Below are 20,166 nucleotides of genomic sequence, written 5' to 3'. Positions count from 1 at the left end.
ATTAAATTAAATATCCCCAAAATATCCCCAACTGAGCAAGCCAAAGGCAACAGTGGCAAGGAACCGAAAAACTCCATCAAGTGACCTACTGGTGTCCTAAAACTCCATCAGGTGACCTAATGGAGAAAAAAAACCTTGGGAGAACCCAGGCTCAGTCGGGGGCCAGTTCTCCCCAGGCATTTATGAGCTAGAGGCCGGATTGTAGTTTGAACTGTAAGATTAAAAATATTATATGAATGCCTGGCTGAAGAGATGCAACTTTAATCTAGTTTTAAACTGGGAGAGCGAGTCTGAGCAACGAACAGTATCAGGAAGACTATTCCAGAGTTTTGGAGCTAAATGTGAAAATGCTCTCCCTCCTTTGGTGGTTCTGGATATCCAAGGTATGACCAAAAGCCTTGAATTTAGTGATCTTAAAGAGCGCGATGGATTATAGGGCGATAGAAGATCCGTTAAATAGACTGGAGCTAAGCCGTTTAGGGCTTTATAAGTCAGTAGCAATATCTTGTAATTAATACAAGTGTAATTAACTTTATAGGTAACCAATGCAGTGATGATAAAATCGGTGTTACATGATCATATTTTCTTGATCTTGTAAGAACTCTAGCGGTGGCATTTTGGACTAACTGTAGCTTGTTTATTGAGGATGCAGGACAACCAGCTAATAAAGCATTACAGTAATCCAGTCTCGAGGTCATGAATGCATGAACTAACTTTTCTGCATCAGAAACTGATAGCATATTACGTAGCTTAGCAATGTTTCTAAGGTGGAAAAAGGCTGTTTTTGTAACATATGAAATATGATTTTCAAAAGACAGGTTGCAATCGAGTATAACACCCAGGTCTTTTACTGTAGAGGATAAAGTAACAGGACATCCTATGATGTTAAAGTTGTATTGTGCGAAATTTTGTGGGCGGTTTTTTGAACCGATAAGTATTACCTCTGTCTTGTCTGGATTTAATAAAAGAAAATTACGCGTCATCCAATCTTTTATATCTTTAACACACTCTGTCAATTTGTAAAATTTAGCGTTTTCATCAGGCCGTGATGAAATATATATTTGAGTGTCATCAGCATAACAATGGAAACTAATTCCATGTTTCCTTATAATATTTCCAAGTGGCATCATATATATTGAGAATAACAGAGGGCCTAACACAGATCCCTGCGGCACTCCATAGTTTACTGGAGTTATGATCGATTTTTCTCCATTTAAATAGACAAAATGGTAGCGGTCAGATAGGTATGATTTGAACCAGCTTAATTGCTTGTCCTTCAACACCAGTATAATTTTGTAGTCAATCTAAGAGTATTGTGTGATCTATAGTATCGAACGCAGCACTAAGATCAAGTAAAACTAGTATTGAGATACAGCCTTGGTCAGAAGCTAAAAGTAAATCATTTGTGATTTTAACGAGCGCAGTTTCAGTGCTATGGTGCGGTCTGAATCCAGACTGAAACTTTTCATAGATATCATTTTGTTGCAAGAAAGAGCCCAGTTGAGCGGACACCACTTTTTCTAATATTTTAGACATAAATGGAAGATTTGAAATGGGTCTATAATTTGCTAGGTTATTATGATCTAATTGTGGTTTCTTAATGAGTGGTTTTATAACTGCCAGTTTAAATGTTCTTGGAACATGACCTAAAGATAAAGATGAGTTAATAATATTGAGGAGAGGATCTTCCACTACAGGTAACACTTCTTTCAATAGTTTAGTTGGTATAGGATCTAATAAACATGTTGTTGTTTTAGATGAAGTGATAAGTTTATTTAACTCTTTTTGTTCTATAGTTGTAAAGCGGGGAAGATATCCCAAGATTTGTTTCGTTTTATCTGGATGAGCTTCCACCTGTTACATTTAGCAGTATTGATGTATCAGCACTCCTTGGCAGGATTGAACAGCTAAATAAGGAAGTGTCCGACATGAAAAATATCATGGAAACTCAAGTAAGCGTGTGTGAGGATTTACGAGCGGTTACTGCGGCTGTGAACCAGCGTGTGGCCGAATTGGAGAGGCCTTGTGAACCAGTTTGTGACCACACCACCGGTACTGGTCGGGAGGAAGATGGACGATCTGCGACCTCCCTGGCTTCAGGTATCCCACCCGGAACCGCGGAACTGAATATGCCTCCACAAGCACAAGCACAGTCACCTAAATGGAGCATGGTTGTGAAAGATGGTCGACGATTAAAACAGATGCAGAAGAACGCGAATGTTGTTGCGGGACATACAGACAAAACCCTATAACACTCGTGAACCAGCGAGAAGGGAGAGAAAGCAGATTGGAATAGTTGGAACCGGTGATGGGAGTAATATTGAAGTGGTTAAAACCAAGCTGGTGAGTGTGTTTGCCACTAGATTTGCTCCTGATCTTGAAGCTGACACCTTAAGTAACTATCTGTCTAAAAAACTTGGCAGATCAGTCAAGTGTCGGAAGATTGTATCGTCAAGAAACAGGTTCAGTTAGTTTCATGTCTCGGCTGAATGCAATGAAGTAAAGGAAATGTATGATCCACAACTTTGGCCGGCAGGAGTTTATGTTCGGCGTTACTAAAAAGCCTGATATGAAGTTTCGGGTTGGGTCATATAATGCGCGTGGCCTGTGCCTCGGGCACAGTGCAGGGGATAAGTCACGTCGCTTTGTGGTTGATAAGCTTCTTGACAGTTGTGATGTTGTGTGTATTCAAGAGACTTTTTTAGCTAAACAGGATCTGGAGGGTCTAAATACAATACATAATGGATTTTATGCGGCTGGGGAATCTACCACTGATCTAAGTACAAAAATTGTCAAAGGTAGGATATCTGGGGGCCAGGGGCGATTCCAGGATTTTATAAATGGGGGGGTACCAAGAACCAGTGAGGGGGGGCCCATGGGAAATAAGAAAATTCAACTGGAAATAAATACTTGTTTAGAAAACATTAAGCACGATTTCAAAAATATTTGCAATGCCCTGTGCCCTAATATAGATGGTATTAAATGTGGCACTGCATGTTTTGGACCACACAGTTTTGTTCTAATAAAAAAAAAAAAAAAAAAAAAAAAAGACTTGTCCTCTTTTCATTCTCAACTCCCCCCAATTCTGCAAAAAAAAAAAAAACATTAAGTATCGAAATTACACAGAGTTGCATGTAGTTATGGTGTTAGTTAACATTCTCACATTTTAATGTTTACCATGCCACAAATATTATTGTGCCTTTAGTCTTTAAAACAACATAAAGTAGTATATCTCTTTTATATTTATGTGGTGGAGTGCGCTGCCGCTGAATAACACTGACAAGTCCTCTCTATTCAGTAACGTTAGTCTGACGAAGTTACGTTAGCTAATCTAACGTTAAGGTCCTTGCACACTAACATACGGTGCGATATTTCAAAATATATACTGTAATTGAGTGTGTATAAGTTACCATAAACAGTGACGTGTCGAGGTGTCTCTCTCTCCTGTTTGAAAAACGCAGACCAGTGATTCTGCTTTGCGAATCGCAAATCAAGCAGTGATTGACAGTGCTCTGATCCAATGGCGTTGGGCATTGTCATGTTGACAGTAAATCTAGCCCAATGATGTTGGGGGGGCACCAGGGGGGGCCAATCATATTACAGGGGGGGCCGGTGCCACCCCGTGCCCCCCTTCTAGACACGCCCCTGCTGGGGGCGTGGCTATCCTCTGGAATAAGAACTATGATTCACTAATATCAGTGGTAAGATTGGCAGTGGATTGGGCTGTTGGTATCGAGTTTAATTGTCATGATAAAAAGTTTATTATCTTGAATATATACACTCCGTATGAGTGTTATCAAAATGAAGCTGAATACTTAAATAGATTAGCATTTGTTGGCTCTTTTATTCAGGATAATGCTTCAACCTGTATTTTTGTTGTAGGAGACATGAATGCTGATATTTCTGATGCTAACTCTCTGTTTGCTAATCACTTAATGCATTTTTGCACTGACATTGGTTTAATACTGTCAAGCAAGGTCCTTTTGCCTAATAATAGTTATACTTACATCAGTGAGGCATGGCATACCACCTCATGGTTAGATCATTGTGTATGTACAACTGATGCACACGCTTCTTTGGATGCTATGACGATTCATTATGATTTGGCCATTGCCGATCATATACCGTTTTCTCTGTCTTTAAATGTTAAAAACTTACCAATGTTAACTACGGTGGCTAATAGCATTAACACAGGAAAACTAGATTGGACTAAATTAACCATGGAAGATTTCCAGAAGTATTATGTCAGGACTGATGGGTTGCTGGGAAACATTGCACTGCCCAAAGACGCCATAAGATGTGGTGATATTAATTGTAAGAATCCACAACATAGTAAAGACTTATGTGTTTTATATGACTCAATTGTGGAAACACTTAATATCGCCAGTAGGCTTTTTTATAAACCACAGCGAATGGCATATAGCATCAAGCCTGGTTGGAACGAACATGTAGCAGAACTTCATGCCAAAGCTCGGTGTGCATTTAAAGACTAGATAGAGTCCGGTAGAGATAGACAGGTTCTGTATCAGAACCTTTTACTGTTAGTAACGGAGTTCGTCAGGGTGGTATTTTGTCACCTTTCCTTTTTAACGTGTATATGGATGACTTGTCACAACAATTAAATAAATGTAATACAGGATCCTGCATGATAGGCAATACTCTCACTAATCACCTTATGTATGCAGATGATTTGGTAATCATTTGCCCATATAGTGCTGGGTTACAACAACTGTTGAAGGTTTGCTCTCAGTACGGTGCAGATTTTGATATCAAATATAATGCAAGTAAGAGCAATATCATGATTGTTAGAAGTAAAGAAGACAGGAAATTAGTATTCCCTGATTTCTTTTTATCTGGTACTGCCCTTAAAGAGTGTGATGAGATTAAATATCTTGGCCATCATATTGTAAATGATTTATCGGATGATAAGGACATCAATAGACAGTGTCGCAAGTTATATGCTCAGGCTAATGTGCTTGCACGTAAATTTGGCATGTGTTCTGCTTATGTAAAGGTAGCTTTATTCAAAGCATTCTGTACACCACTTTATACTGCCCTCCTGTGGCGGTCTTACAGCAAAAAGAACATGCAGAGACTGAATGTAGCGTATAATGATGGTATGAGACTGCTTCTAAAACAACCAAGATGGTGTAGTGCTAGTCAAATGTTTGTTAATGTTGGTGTGCCTACCTGTTCTGCCTTAATAAGAAATCTTATTTTTCGATACATGTGTAGAATGTCTGCCTCAGAAAATAGAATTATACAAGCTTTAGCCCACAATGATTATAGCTCTGTCAGGTATACATCTAGACTGTGGAGACATTGGCGCTCCTGTTTGTATATTACAAGTGAAAGTTATTGATATTTTATTAATTTATTTCTATGTACTGTATATTTTATTGCTATGTTGTAATTATTGTTTTTTCTTTGTTTTTTTTTCTTTTACTTGTACTATGGACCTTCCATTTTGAGTCCTGAATAAAGTCATTATTATTATTATTATTATTATTAAAGCACTGTAATTGTTCTTGCGGGGTGATAATTGAGGCTGAATTATAAGGCGCAATTGAAGATTGAACGTTTACAATTGTGGTTCTGATGCTTTCTATTTTCTCAGTGAAGAAGTTCATGAAATCATTACTACTGAACTGTAACGGGATATTTTGTTCGGGTGACGTCTGTTTATTTGTTAGTCTAGCCACGGTGTTAAATAAAAACCTTGGATTGTTTTGGTTGTTTTCTATTAGTTTGCGGAGGTGCTCAGCCCTGGCCGCTTTTAGGGCCTTTTTATAACGTGACATACTGTCTTTCCACGCGATTCTAAAGACCTCTAAATTAGTTTGTTTCCATTTACGCTCTAAAATACGGGTTTCTCTCTTTAGAACATGCGTAGGATTGTTGTACCATGGTGCTTTAATTTTCTCTCTGACCTTTTTTAATTTAATAGGTGCAACCACATCCAATGTTCTAGAGAGAATGGTGCTCATAGTGCTAGTTAGTTCTTCTAGTTCATCTGTTTGTTTGGGTTCAGGCAGCAGCTGAGACAGATTAGATAAGCAATTTGAGAAATTATCTATGGTGGATGGAAGGATTGTTCTGCCTGGTTGATAACGCGACGCCGCATGACATATTACAGCAGTACGTAATATGCAAGTTACCATGTAATGATCAGTGACATCATCACTTTGTGGAATGATATCTATATCGGTTGGATCGGTTCCATGTGATATAATTAAATCGAGTGTATGATTAAGACGATGAGTTGGTCCGGTGACGTTTTGCTTGACCCCAAATGAATTTAATAAATCTGTAAACGCAGCCCCTAACGCATCATTTGGATTATCTACGTGTATGTAAAAATCTCCAACAATTAATGCTTTATCGACATTGACTAATAGGTCTGAGAGAAAATCTGCAGGAGTGAAGAGTATACAAAATCTTCACTCCTGTATCCTGCAGATTATTATTGTTCATGTGCAACTCTTTCAGATTGGAATCTGATCCAAGAACTGCAGCCAGAGCCGAACAGCTTTTGTATGTCAAGTTACAGTCATTTAGCCTACAAAAGAATTACAGATTACAGAGTTTTCTACATAATACTTATATACTAAAATTATAATAAAATAGTAAAATTAGACTTTATTTCCACTGTATTCATTAGAGGAAAAATATAAATGACTACTGATATAAATTAACTATATAGATGGTAAATGCAACTATATAGATGGTATACATTCATAGATGGTATACAATTATGAATTAAAGCAGATAAAAACAAAAAGTAAAAGACTTACAGAGCTCTTTTGGAGGTTTTGATGACCGCTGATAGTCTAATTAGACACTCGTCTGATTTCTTAAATTTCTCAAGCTCAAAGTCCCCCAGCTCCTCCTCTGATGTCAACAACACAAAGGCCACAGCAGACCACTGGGCAGGTGAAAGGTCAGATGAGAGACTTCCTTCTCTAAGTTGTGTTTGAATGTCTTTAACCAGAGTTTGGTCATTCAGTTCATTCAGACAGTAGAACAGATTGATGGACCTTTCTGGAGATAAATTTTCTCCTAACTTTTGCTTGATGTACTGAACTATGTCCTTGTTGATCTGGTCATTTCTGTCTTGCTGTGTCAACAGACCTCGTAAGAGTGGATCATTAGACTGGAGTGACAGACCAAGAAGGAATCGAAGGAAAAGATCCAGATGTCCATTGTCACTTGCGAGCGCCTTGTCCACTGCAGTTTTCAGCAAATCAATCATGGCTTCATTTTTGTTTTCCTGCTCTGTAGACTCTTGAGCAAACACACTTTTCTTGCTGATGTCTAGAAAAAGATGTGCATAAAGGGCTGCAATAAACTCTTGAATGCTCTTGTGAACAAAGCAGTACATGGTACCAATAATGATTCCGGTTTCCTCTTTAAAGATCTGTGTACACATGCCTGAATACACTGATGCTTTATAGGCATCAATACCACAGTCCTTCAGGTCTGTGTCATAGAAGATCAGGTTGTTTTTTTCCAGCTGATGAAATGCCAGTTTCCCCAGTGAAAGGATGGCATCTTTATCCCAGGAAACATCTGGTCTGTATTCTCCATCATACTTTTGTCTGCTCTGCTGGATCTGAAAGCGGAGAAAGTGTGTGTACATTTGTGTCAGAGTCTTGGGAAGGTCTTCAGTATTTGATTCCTGCAGTGTTATAGAGGCGTCCTCAGTCTGATTTTTTGTATTATTTATTTTCTCCTCCAAAATGTTCTGGAGAACAGTGGCTGAAATCCAGCAGAAGACTGGGATGTGGCACATGATGAAGAGACTCTTTGATTGTTTAACGTGATCAATGATTCTGTTGGCCATTTTCTCATCAGTGAATCTTTTTCTGAAATACTCTTCCTTTTGTGTATCATTGAACCCTCTGACCTCTGTCACGCGGTCGATACAGTCAGGAGGAATCTTAGTGGCAGCCGCTGGTCTGGTGGTGATCCAGATGAGAGCAGAAGGAAGAAGATTTCCCTTGATGAGGTTCGTTAGGAGAACATCCAGAGAGGCTGGTGACGATACATCACGCCACGTCTCATTGTCCTTAAAGTTTAAAGGAAGGCGACATTCATCCAATCCATCAAGAATGAACAGGACTTTGTATTTATCATCTCTTGTAAGGTTCAGTCCTTTTATCTCTGGGAAAAACTGACTAACAAGGTTCATTAAGCTTAGTTTTTCTTTCTCCTTTAAGTTCATCTCTCTGAATGGAAGAGGAAATATGAAGCTGATATCTTGATTTTCTTTTCCTTCGGCCCAATCCAGAATAAACTTTTGCACCGAGATGGATTTACCGATGCCAGCAGCTCCTTTTGTCATTACAGTTTTAATCTGCTTGTCTTGTTCAGGTGATTCAAATAAATTTGTGCATTCAATCTGTATCTCTTGTGATTCAGCACGGCTGGAAATCTCAATCTGTCTCACCTCATGTTCAGTATTGACCTGTTTACTGCCACCCTGAGTGATATAGAGATCTGTGTAGATGTCATTCAGAAGTGTGGAGTCACCTTGCTTTGCAATTCCTTCAAACACACATCGATACTTCTTCTTCAGGTTCGATTTAAGTGTTCGTTGATGAATAGACAAGACAAGCTCATCTAAACACAAACAGAAATAAAAATACTTGATCATACTTTTCTTTCCTGACTTTAAATGACAACATGACAGATGGTCATGAGCCTCTTACCTTTTAGAGTATCTGCAAGTTCATCTTGCTTCATAATTTTTAGGAAGTGCAGTGTGATATCAAGAGCTGCTTCTTTGATGCTACACATGTCATCTATATAGTATTGCACAAAGTATTGGGTGTTCTCCTTTTTTTGTATTTTCTTAAACTTTTCCAGCTCATTCTTTAGGAATACAATTATTTTCTGCTCAAGGTCCTAAAAGCATAAAAACAAAAATGGGTACAACAACAAAATGTAACCAAATTCACATCCATATATGAAACATATGGTTAAACAAATTACAGACATCAGAAGTAAAAGCATTAATGAAGCTGTGATAATGTGAAACTACAAATAGCATATGAAATAAAAATGAAAACTCCAGAACACCAGTTAGCTTGAGCAAACTATGTATGCAATAATTTTAGGTAAAATTATTGAAAGTACCTAATTAAAGGACAAACAAGTGTTTGCCTATATGCAATTTTACAGGCGCATTGCTGCTGCTGGATTATGCTGTTAACTTCTTAGACAAAGGCAGTAAATGTAACACACATACCAGAATTAAAGCAGAACTCAGCAACTCTAGCGAACTCTAGTCACTTCGTTTTCCCCACGAGCTCCCTCTACAGCTGTGGGGGGCGTATATTTCACAACACGGTCGTAAAAAACTCACTTGCAGCGGCCTCCTCCCCCTCTCTACCGCTGCTCATGTGCGTTTGTTTTGATCGGAGCAAGCCAACCGTATCGTGTGGAGCTATGTCTACTGAGGTGGGTAATCTGGTAATACCAGAGATACATCATACATGCGTGTGTGTTTATGTTGAATTGCCGTAAAGCAATTCGTGTTTCGCGCTCGTTCTCGTTCTCGCTTCTCACGAGACTTCCAATTTCTATCTTGCCGGGACGGTAGTCCTCAAGTTGCAAGGTTGGTTTTCCGCCTGGGACCGCTGGGGGGAGCGGGGAAAGTCACCAATATCACCAGAACAGGTTATTTAACCATCCAAATGATTTCTAGACAGTTTTATTAAGTTAAAAAAGTTACCAAGTTCTGCTTTAAGGTAGGCAAAATTAACATTACAGAACGTCAATATCACTGTGCCCCAAATCATACATAAATTACAAATCATACAGAATTGTAGAGTTGCTAAATATTGTTTACATATAATTGCAAGTTTAATGAAACTGCTTGTCTACCAACATGAAAATATATGAGTCTAGCATTGTTGACATGTGGATGTGTACACAACTAAAATGCTAGGGAAAATGCTAAATACATTAATTAGTTGTCTTTTTTTTAACTAAAAATACACTATTTTACATTTGTTGAAAACCCCATTTGTTTATTATAATATAAATGTGAACAATAAATACAAAAGAATATTTTTCCATACCTGAAAGCAGTTGAGATTTTCTCTGAACTTCTTGAAGCGGTAACTCTGAAAGTCTGTTTTTTTCTTGTATGGAATCCTGTTAGCAAAATAAATGTGGTCATTGTTTATAGTATATTAAATAAAATACAGCATGTGCAATATTAGACAAAACTAGAACTGGAAACAGCATTTTTTTGCAAACAAATGTCACAATTTGGTTATGTTTCATGTTCTTGTTTCATGTCTGTCATGTGATCCCCTGTTCAAGTCATGCGATCCAGACATGTGTTCCCTTGTCTGTTGTGTCATGTTGTTATTGGTTCATCGTTTCATTGTTCACAGGTGTCCCTTGTCTAGTCATTAGTCTTGTGTGTTTTTAAGCCCTAATGTTTGCCGTGTGTCTTGGTCTAGTTTTGTTCCACTGTAACTGCTGTTGGTAAGCGTCATGCCATGATCTTGATTCATGTCATGCTTTTGTTTTCTTATGTTATTATAATCAAAGCTGCACATGGGTTCAATCTAGTGGTGGGCAGATCGAGGCTTCGTGAAGCAATGAAACAGTTGAACCAAATGGGCCATATTGTTTCGAGGCTTCGAATCAATCCGACACCCGTCTCAACGGTGACACCTAGTGGTCACTTGCAGGTGTTGATCTGAAACAACCTTGACCAGCCATTAAAAAAAAAATGTTGTTTTTTTATTATTGTATTTTTCAAATATGTGAAGCTTGTAACCTATAGGCTCCTCACTGTGCATAATGTTATTTTGGTCCTGCAAAATGAATATTAATAAAAGAAATCAAGCCACAATGTCTCACTATTTTAGAGATTTTTATAAAAAAAATATTAATTTCTCTGCTGTGGAAGGACTTAGCCTACTTCTTTTTTTACAGATAATTTCTCCAGCCTTTGAAAAAATCCTCTCACAAGGGACACTTGTTGCTGGCATACAAAGATATTTTTTAGCTAGGACATACAAATGAGGAAAGATTACTGCTCTCTCTTTCCAGTAAGTTAGTGGATCATGAGTTCTGGGCAAATACGCAAATTTCAGATTCTCCTCAAATGGCGTATCATGGATGATGTATTGTTGCAGTAGGCTAGCAGCCGATCACAATACACACATCTCACTTTATTTGGGGTTTCTAAACGGAAATGCTCCCACACCACAGATGTACGGCATCTCTTCTGGGGAGCCTCCATTTTATCTATATATCTATGTATCTATCTATATGAATCTATCTATGTATCTAGATATGTATCTATAATCTATCTATGTATCTAGATATAATCTATCTATGTATCTATCTATAATCTATCTATGTATTTATATATGTATCTATAATCTATCTATATATGTATCTATCTATCTATCTATTAATCTAGCTGTCTATATATATTTATATCTATGTATCTATTAATGTGTCACTATATGTATACTCTGTCTCTAGACTATCAGTCAATGTGTTGTGTAAATTTAAATGTAAGCCTAAATAGCCTATAACTAATCAAATGTCACTATATCACCAAAAATCCGCAATTTCAAAATCAAACTCCTCTCACAAAAACCCACGAGGTCAATATACGTTGATTTCACTTTTATACAGATGTGCGATTGTGTGGTCTGTTCCCGACCGTGTCAATCAAACGCTGATTCGGCGGACCACACCTGATGAAACACTTAGTGAAACACTTCGAGGCTTCGTTTGGCCATAGTCACATGACATGGGTGTTTTGAATCACGCTTCGGATCAGTGTTTCGAAACATCTGTGCTTCGGGATCTCGCAAAGCTTCGGAACGACTGTTTCGCGTCAGCCATCCCTAGTTCTATCCACTGGTCTATATACTGACTGGATAGCTCATGACATTCTAAACTGCCAGCGGGCAGTGATGCCACCGGAAGTGTCCGAGCGGCCATCTTACGATTCCCTACCAGCAGAGGGCTCCAACGGCCGTTATACAGAGATTGGTAGCTCCGATGGCACTTTTAAGATGACCCGCTGTGCAGCATACAAGTGTAAAATGACGTTCACAAAAGGATGTAGAAAAACTGCCCACAGATTTGTAATTCAAGCCCTGGGGGGGGGGGGCGCTGTTTCTAGCAAGGCTGTAAGACGTGTTTCCCTGCTGCTCTGAGAGAAAGTGTTCATTTTACTCATTTACTTGCACAGTTTTGTATAATTTCTTTATACAAGTTGAAAAACTAGTTTACTAACATTAGAAGGATCACTCATATTGACTGTAAGTCACGAATATGTCGTCATCTCGAGCGAAAACCGACGTGGGTAAGAGTGGCAAAACTGCACACTCGCCAGAGGATGCTGATGGGGCCTCAGCAAACATCAATTCTACCGACAGTTCATCTGCAAACATAACTCTCATTCAGGGCATGTTGGAGTCGGTCAAAAATGATATATGCAAGAAAATTGACTCATTGTCATCGGATTTGTGGTCAGAGATCGTCACAGTTAGACAAGAAGTTAAAGACTGGCTAGGCCCTTTGCAGCAGAAAGTTGACGCTAACGCTGACACTGTCAGAGAACTGGAACGTTCAGCATCTGATCACAGTGATCGCCTAACTGAAATGCAATCCGTTATATCTACGCTTCAAAAACAGGTGGTACAACTGGATGCCAAATGTGAAGATCTGGAGGGAAGATCCAGAAGGAACAATATTCGCCTCGTCGGATTACCCGAGGGAGTAGAGGGTTCGCATCCAGCTGACTTCGTCTCTCAGCTTTTGCAGAGCTTGCTGCATCTCCAGGAGAAACCTCTACTAGACAGGGCACATCGCACACTGCGCGAGAGGCCAAGGAAGGGGGAGCCCCCCCGTCCCTTTGTCATTAGAGTTCACTACTTTTGAAGCCTGTGATGAGATTCTATGACGCGCCGCACAGCTATCTCCTCTGATTCATGATGGGAATAAGATATCTTGTTTGTGATTGTGAAGATTGTGAAACAAGCTGCTTTCAAGGATTCAAAACGTCTCCTTCACTCATGCCCCGGGGTTAAGTCTGGCCTTTTGTTTCCTGCTGTGTTGCGGATCACTTTTTCCAATGGTGCTGTACACAAGTTTGAGGACCCGGCCGCCGCATCGGACTTTATAAAAAAAAACGTCTTACCTGCAAATACCTGAGGTAAATATCATGTACAGATGGTACTCAACCAGAATAATACTTTTCCCGCGGCGGTAAATTGCGGGTGTGTATTTGCAGCCTCTTACCGCTAAGAGGCGCTACAATCACAGACTTTGCAAAGTGTCAGCGCGGCTCATTGAGAGCGATTGAAAGCTGGTAGCAAATCAATTCAAATGAAACATTGAATGAATTCATAATCACAATACTGAAATTATTGAAATTAAATTGAATAAATTGAATAATGAAAAAAAAAATTCAACATAAAACATTGCAATAGGAAAAAATATTAGGCCACATCAATGAGGCTTTGTAAAAGCATAAGACATTAGTTTAACAGTATTCAGACGATAGCTCTGTGGTCAATGCAACAACATGATCCTCTCGGAGCTTCAAGCGATCTGAGATCGAATCTCAGTGTAGCCGACAGCGTTTATGTTTTTCCGTTCTTGATGCTTAAATGCTCTGTTTATTAAAGTCAAGCATCTTGTTTAACACTCTGAGGTCGGCAAACACGCCCCCGCGTTTTGCTGGATTTTCTTCACATTGTAGCAACATAAACTTAAATTACTCCGTCATTTATGGTCATACAGAAAAAAGAAATATGAAAAAAGAATCTGTGATATTTCTACTTTTGTATGTGTCCACTTACAATCAAATCAAAACATTGTGCTTTTGTAAAATAAAGAAAATAAACAGGGTGTGCGTTCTGCCTCTCCGTCGCGGTGAACTTTTTTTTCTTGAGCACATCTATAAACTGAAACAAAACTCAGCGAATACTTGTCACACATTTATGAGCCATATACCTTTATAAACATTTAAGTGTGTACTTTTAAATGATCGGATTCAAACTGAAAACAAATATTCTCTGTTTAAGTAATATGTATAAAACCAACACGATGTCCAGTATCTCAAACCCTTGCTCATTATTTTTAATTCGACCACGCCCACTCGCGCAAAAGAGATTGACATGCAAATCGTCCACATGGAACGCGCTCGTTACCTCAAAAACAAAGCACCAAAAAACTTCACAAGCTTTTCGTCGAGTTGGAAAGACACGCCGTGAGCTTACATCGGATTTACCTCAGAAGAAGAAGAACGCGATTTGAAGACAAGAAAGTAAGGTAAGAAATTCTTAATTATTAGTTTGTTATTGTTGCATAAACTTCACATTGCAGTTGAACTGTTGCTAGATATAAGGTGAATATTATAATATTTAGACCCGTGTTTGTGGATATCTGCTCTAGAGTGCGGATCGGGCCGAATTTTTTTGTCCGAGCCCGGCCCGCGTCCGACAGAGCAGTAACCGAACCCGACCCGAGCCCGACAGGCATAATGATATTTATGTCCGAGCCCGACCCGAGACCGACAGTTAAAATCCCTTTTTTTTTCTCATACTAATAACACATGTACGTTTGTTTGTGTGGAAACCCCGCTTTTATTAAGCAACTGTAGGAAGGCATTCGGAAATGTCAGCAGGATGAGTGCATCAGCGCGCAAGGAGCAACAAGCGCACTTAACGCAGGCGCGCATGCACGTGTTTCGTTGTCACGGCTACATAAACAAATTTCCGCACACAGGAAGACAGATGTTATGGTAATATTTTACATGTATTTTAATCACAAAAACGAACGTTTGCATCAAGTGAAAGCATCAGGCACATTGGCTACCTACATAATAAGCTGTTTTAAAATGTTCAATGCCTTATCGCGCTGATGTGACCGAGCCCGACCCGAACCCGAACATAATTTGTAAATATCTGTCCGAACCCGGCCCGGCCCGTCGGGTACCGACGGGTCCCGTCGGGCTCGGGTCGGGTATCCATCCTCTAATCTGCTCAAACGTAGATATGTATAATATGGTAACCATAATGTTTCATATTTTGGAGCGCGCTCTGATGTTTGAATGTATCATATTTTGGAGCGCGCTGTGCTGTTTGAATGTATCATATTTTGGATTGCGCTGTGGGTTTGAATGTATCATATTTTGGATTGCGCTGTGGGTTTGAATGTATCATATTTTGGAGCGCACTGTTAGCCTGGGTTTCCCCATGCTGCCTTGAACGCAGTGCGATTTTATTCACGCTGCTAGGCAGCCTGGATACCAAGGACCAGATTTCCCCCTCAAAAAGGGAACCAATCACAGAACGGGGAGGGAGCAGCAAGACGATGATGACGTCTATGCGACACACCGAAGCAGTTTGTTTATATCTATGGATACAACATGGCATCAGACGCGAAGTTACTTTTCGATGCAGCCTTAGATAGTGTTCTTAATAGTTTAGAACGCAAGTTTATTTCGTCGTCTTCCTCGTTGAATTTCTGTCGCTCTACATACGTCATTTTGTATAATTGAAATGATTGGCTATGAGCTACGTACAGGCGCATTTGTTAGACATTCGTAGCGCCCAATAAACGGCTCTGGGCATTCATAAACCACGCCTCAAATACGAGAAAATTAACATGTGGTTCCCAGACCACGTCTCAAATGAGACTAGGTCTGACGTTAGCCAGGCTAGCGCGCTGTGGGTTTGAAAAGCAAAACGCACCAAACAAAGGCTTCATGTTTTTACTCTAATCTCATTTCATATCATCATAACGAATGGAAACATTTGAAGTAACATATGATAATCAATATATTTTTCTCTAACGTAGTTGTTATTGAAATCTTTTGGAAGATTTATAGGCTGTTATAGGCTATAGGCCTTTTTCACGGAAGTTAGAACGCACATCCGGTTCAGCGTTTGTTGTGTAAAGCGACTTCCGGTCGAAACAACAATGGCTGAAGCAACATCGAGGTGTCACTGTAGCATCCCTCATTGCACAAATAATAAGCAGTGACAACCATATTTGAGTTAATGCTTTTCCAAGCAATGACTGTCTGACAAAGAAGTGGATGCATGCTATTTGACACGTAGAAGTCCCGACGTTTAAGATCCCTATAAGTATCACATTTGTTTGTAGCCGACGCTAATTACACTGCCGCTACTGGCAGTACACATTTTTTTTAATATAATATACTATAAGATTTATTTTTTGTTAATAGGCTATCTTCAATAGCCTACCTAGAGATATAATTAAATTAATATTTACTAATTAATTAATAAGTATTAAACAAGTTAAATTAAACAAGTTAAATTAAACAAGTAGCCTAGTCAAAACACATCTAACAGAACAATGTTTATTTTTTACATTGTGTTCTTATTTTTTATTAACGAAATGTCAATTTTCGTCTTTATAAGAGACGACACAAAAATCTTCAAGATAGCCTATACAGCCTACAATCTTCAAATGTAGCCTATAACGGATTGTCACCTTATAAACAATCCTTTGGAATTGTGGTGGAATAAGCAATGCTATATTGAAATACTTTATTTTATTAGTTCATTAACTATGCCAACTCAACTAATGTATGTAAAGAGCTGGATACTAATTACTAATTAATGTCAACTATTAAATGTAGGCTACTGATAAGAGTTGCCATAGACTAAAGATTTTTTCTAGACTAGTAGTCATTCATTTAAGCAATTACTAATCGCACATTTATATTCAATCCTTGGTATAGCCTATATATTCCGCGCTCAAGCGCATACATAAAACTTGCCGCAAAGCACCGGCAAAAGTAGGCTAATGATAATAAATTTGTCTGAAATTTTTTTCTAAATCAGTGTCGACTGCAAACATCTCCATACATCTCCGCTGTAAAGTAGATGCACCTTTCATCGGACAGGATTACATCATCAGATAGTAGGCTACTGTACGTATTGGCTTTCCATTGGATTTTTTTCGTTGGTGAACATTTCAAGTTTTATAGATATATTTCTCATGTCTGTGAGGCTAGTGATACGCTGTTTTTTCAGTTCATTTTTGAGATACGCTCCAATTCACAGAGATCATGAAAGCGCGTCCTGTTTCTTTTATTTTACAAATGCACAACGTTTTCTTGTTGTTGTGAGTTTACACAAATAAAAGTAGTTGTGACTGATGTATTATTATTTTCTGTATGACCAGAAATGATGGAGTATTTTAAGTTGTTTCCACTGTTGATAGGAAAATGCGAGTGATGGCACCGGCGCGTCCATGTCATGCAGTGCGCGCTCCACACTCCGCACAAACACCTGGATATGTGCTTAATAATAGCGAACATTTATAGGTTAACGTTAGGGCGAGCGGCCATGCCAGACGGATAAGTCCTCTTCGTGTCTAACAAATTAAATCATACATTTTCTATGGCGAGTAAGCGCTGTGCCAGTGGGCGGCTGAAACACAACACTAGAGAAAGCTGGTGTTTTTCTTTAAATAAATTCGTTTAGGCTTTAAAATAAATATTGTTTGTGGGCTAATTAATGCCACAATTATTTGTTTATTTTATAGGCTACTTATATATTTTCATTTTTTGTTTTGCATTGAATACCATTTAAAGGATTTGTTGCACTGCAATTCCATCCTCCCATAAAGCCACGTTAAGATTTTTCTTTATAATAAAGGGTTTCTATGGGAGGAAAACGCTTAACGTGTGCGTTGCGTTCATATTCTGGACTCATCTGCTTTTCTGTTGGATAGTATGGTTTAGTAATAAGGTGTGTACAGAATTTGATCTTTTAACATGTCCATTGGGGGCTGCTATATCAGCTTTTTGAACGTAGATGTATGATAGACATGAAAGGCTTAGGCTATATCAATTTTATGTGGATAAAGGCATATTTTGTAGGCTACATAAAATTGATATAGCCTATATCAATAGCGGAAATAATATGTGGCAGCAATGTGGCACCGTAGCCTACTCTGACGACACCCAAGACGACAAAATAGTTAGTGAGGTAACAGCGCTGGAGCAGATCATGACTATATGCAGTCTCCTCTTCCAGGTATGTTTATGCATTTCTGAAAACAAATTACGAAGCTACTTTCCCGTCATATTTGATTAAATCTATTATTGAAGCCTTTACATTTATGTCCTTTCACTTTCAAGTCATAATATCATTTTAGTTAATGTTGACACAAATTAAATTAGGCTACTGTTCAAGGAAGATATCACCATACTTTATTTCTCCAAATAAGCTGCCACAACTGCAGTAATAAAATTAAGATAAACAAAGTCTTAAAATTATCTAAAATGACTATTACAATAAAGATTTGTTTTGTTTTGAGTGCGGAGAAGCTCGACAAGTCAAAAAACATCCGCTGATGTAATTGCCGGTAGATTCTTCAGGGAAGTTGTGTGAAGAGTAACGTTAGCGCGTCTGACTCTTTTTCACCGGAAGTCGCTTTACACAACAAACGCTGAACCGGATGTGCGTTCTAACTTACGTGAAAAAGGCCTATTGTTATTATTTTATGCAGCATCATTATACATTGTTGGAAACATTTGTGTGTGTATTCTGTGAATTTTAAAAAGCAATTTGAACCAGAAAAATCTAAAATCTATTCCCAAAATGTTAACAGTTTGTTTTTTTTTGGTTTTTTTTACAGGGACCAGATGCCACTGAGTCCTGCTGACTTCAACATTCACATGAGTCTCTGTACATGAACATGGTAAAATGAAAATCAAACACCTTGGAAATGAAAGGTATGTACAATGTTTTTAGGAATGGCACAAAGGTCTCTGTCTTTGGATCATTGTTTTCAATAATGTGCTTTTTTGTTATTTGTTGCGTATCTTTGGATTATGTTGTGTTGTAAATAAATCCAAACAATCTAAAAGCCATTCTTTTTTAAATCTCCTCATTCTTTGTGCAAGGTTGCTCAGAATGATAGGGCCTGATAGGTCCTAATAGGGCCATTAGGGGTGGGTCTTTGTCTTTCTCAGGTGTGAAATCCATACATATTAATGATGTGATCACGCCTCTTCGCATAAAGCTTTCTTACAGAAAACACGTCTTACAAATTTTAAATCAATATATTGTCTTATCTGAATGAGCAGTCAGGATGATTTTCACATAGTTTTGAAGCAAATATTCTAGGTGTGAAATCCATACATATTAATGATGTGATCACGCCTCTTCGCATAAAGCTTTCTTACAGAAAACACGTCTTACAAATTTTAAATCAATATATTGTCTTATCTGAATGAGCAGTCAGGATGATTTTCACATAGTTTTGAAGCAAATATTCTAGGCTACGTGATACAATTTTGTCTTCAACGAGCCCAAGAGGGCCCACGTCACTCCTTTGTTCATCTCACTGCACTGGCTACCTCTCTCTGCTCGCATCAAGTTCAAGGCACTGACGCTTGCTTACAGATCTGTCACAGGGTCAGCTCCGTCCTACTTTCACTCACTCCTACAAGTCTACATCCCTACCAGAAGCCTTCGATCGGTCAACGAGCGACGTCTCGTGGTCCCATCACAGAGAGCCAAAAAATCACTTTCCAGAACATTCTCATTCACAGTTCCATGCTGGTGGAATGATCTCCCCACCGGCATCCGGAATGCAGAATCCATGACAACATTCAAAAAAGAGCTAAAAACTCTTCTCTTCCGTGAGCACTTAACCTCATAAAAAAAAAAAATCCGGAATGCAGAATCCATGACAACATTCAAAAAAGAGCTAAAAACTCTTCTCTTCCGTGAGCACTTAACCTCATAAAAAAAAAAAAAAAAAAATTTTTTTTTTATATATATATGTATATATTCCTGTAAATTCTCGCTTATCGGGCTTATGCTACTCTGAATAATGCCTGAACTTCGTATTTTGAGCACTTCTTGCGTTGTTTTTGCCTCTTCACGATGACTTGCTTAATTTAGTCCCAATTTGTAAGTCGCTTTGGACAAAAGCGTCTGCTAAATGACTAAATGTAAATGTAAATTCACCTTACAATAAAACGAGGTTGATCGCGAATTAAAGAGCTCTGTATCTGCTAGGGATGTCAACGATTAATCGACAATCGATTAATTGTCGATAATACATTTAATCGATACAACTTATCGATCATCTATTAAGCAGGTCTTCATGTGCGTGCGTGCTGCT

At 38.6% G+C, this 20,166-nt stretch overlaps 1 protein-coding gene across 1 annotated transcript in view; it reads right to left on the bottom strand.

Annotated features, from left to right (window-relative positions):
- Positions 1–20,166, bottom strand: part of LOC311291139 (uncharacterized protein) — a gene marked incomplete at its 3' end in the record, with an annotated part of 311,624 nt that overhangs the window by 195,925 nt on the left and 95,533 nt on the right. Inside the window, exons 28-30 of the mRNA XM_084410012.1 lie at positions 10,086–10,161; positions 8,712–8,907; positions 6,795–8,622 (exon numbers count right to left, since the gene is read on the bottom strand). Of these exons, the coding sequence (XP_084266138.1) occupies positions 6,795–8,622; positions 8,712–8,907; positions 10,086–10,161 (2,100 nt within the window). The remainder of the gene's footprint in view (positions 1–6,794; positions 8,623–8,711; positions 8,908–10,085; positions 10,162–20,166) is intronic.

This window comes from Rutilus rutilus, assembly GCF_951802725.1.
Source record: "Rutilus rutilus genome assembly, chromosome: 5".
Classification (NCBI taxonomy): Eukaryota; Metazoa; Chordata; class Actinopteri; order Cypriniformes; family Leuciscidae; genus Rutilus; species Rutilus rutilus.
This window is presented reverse-complemented; position numbering and strand designations above follow the sequence as displayed.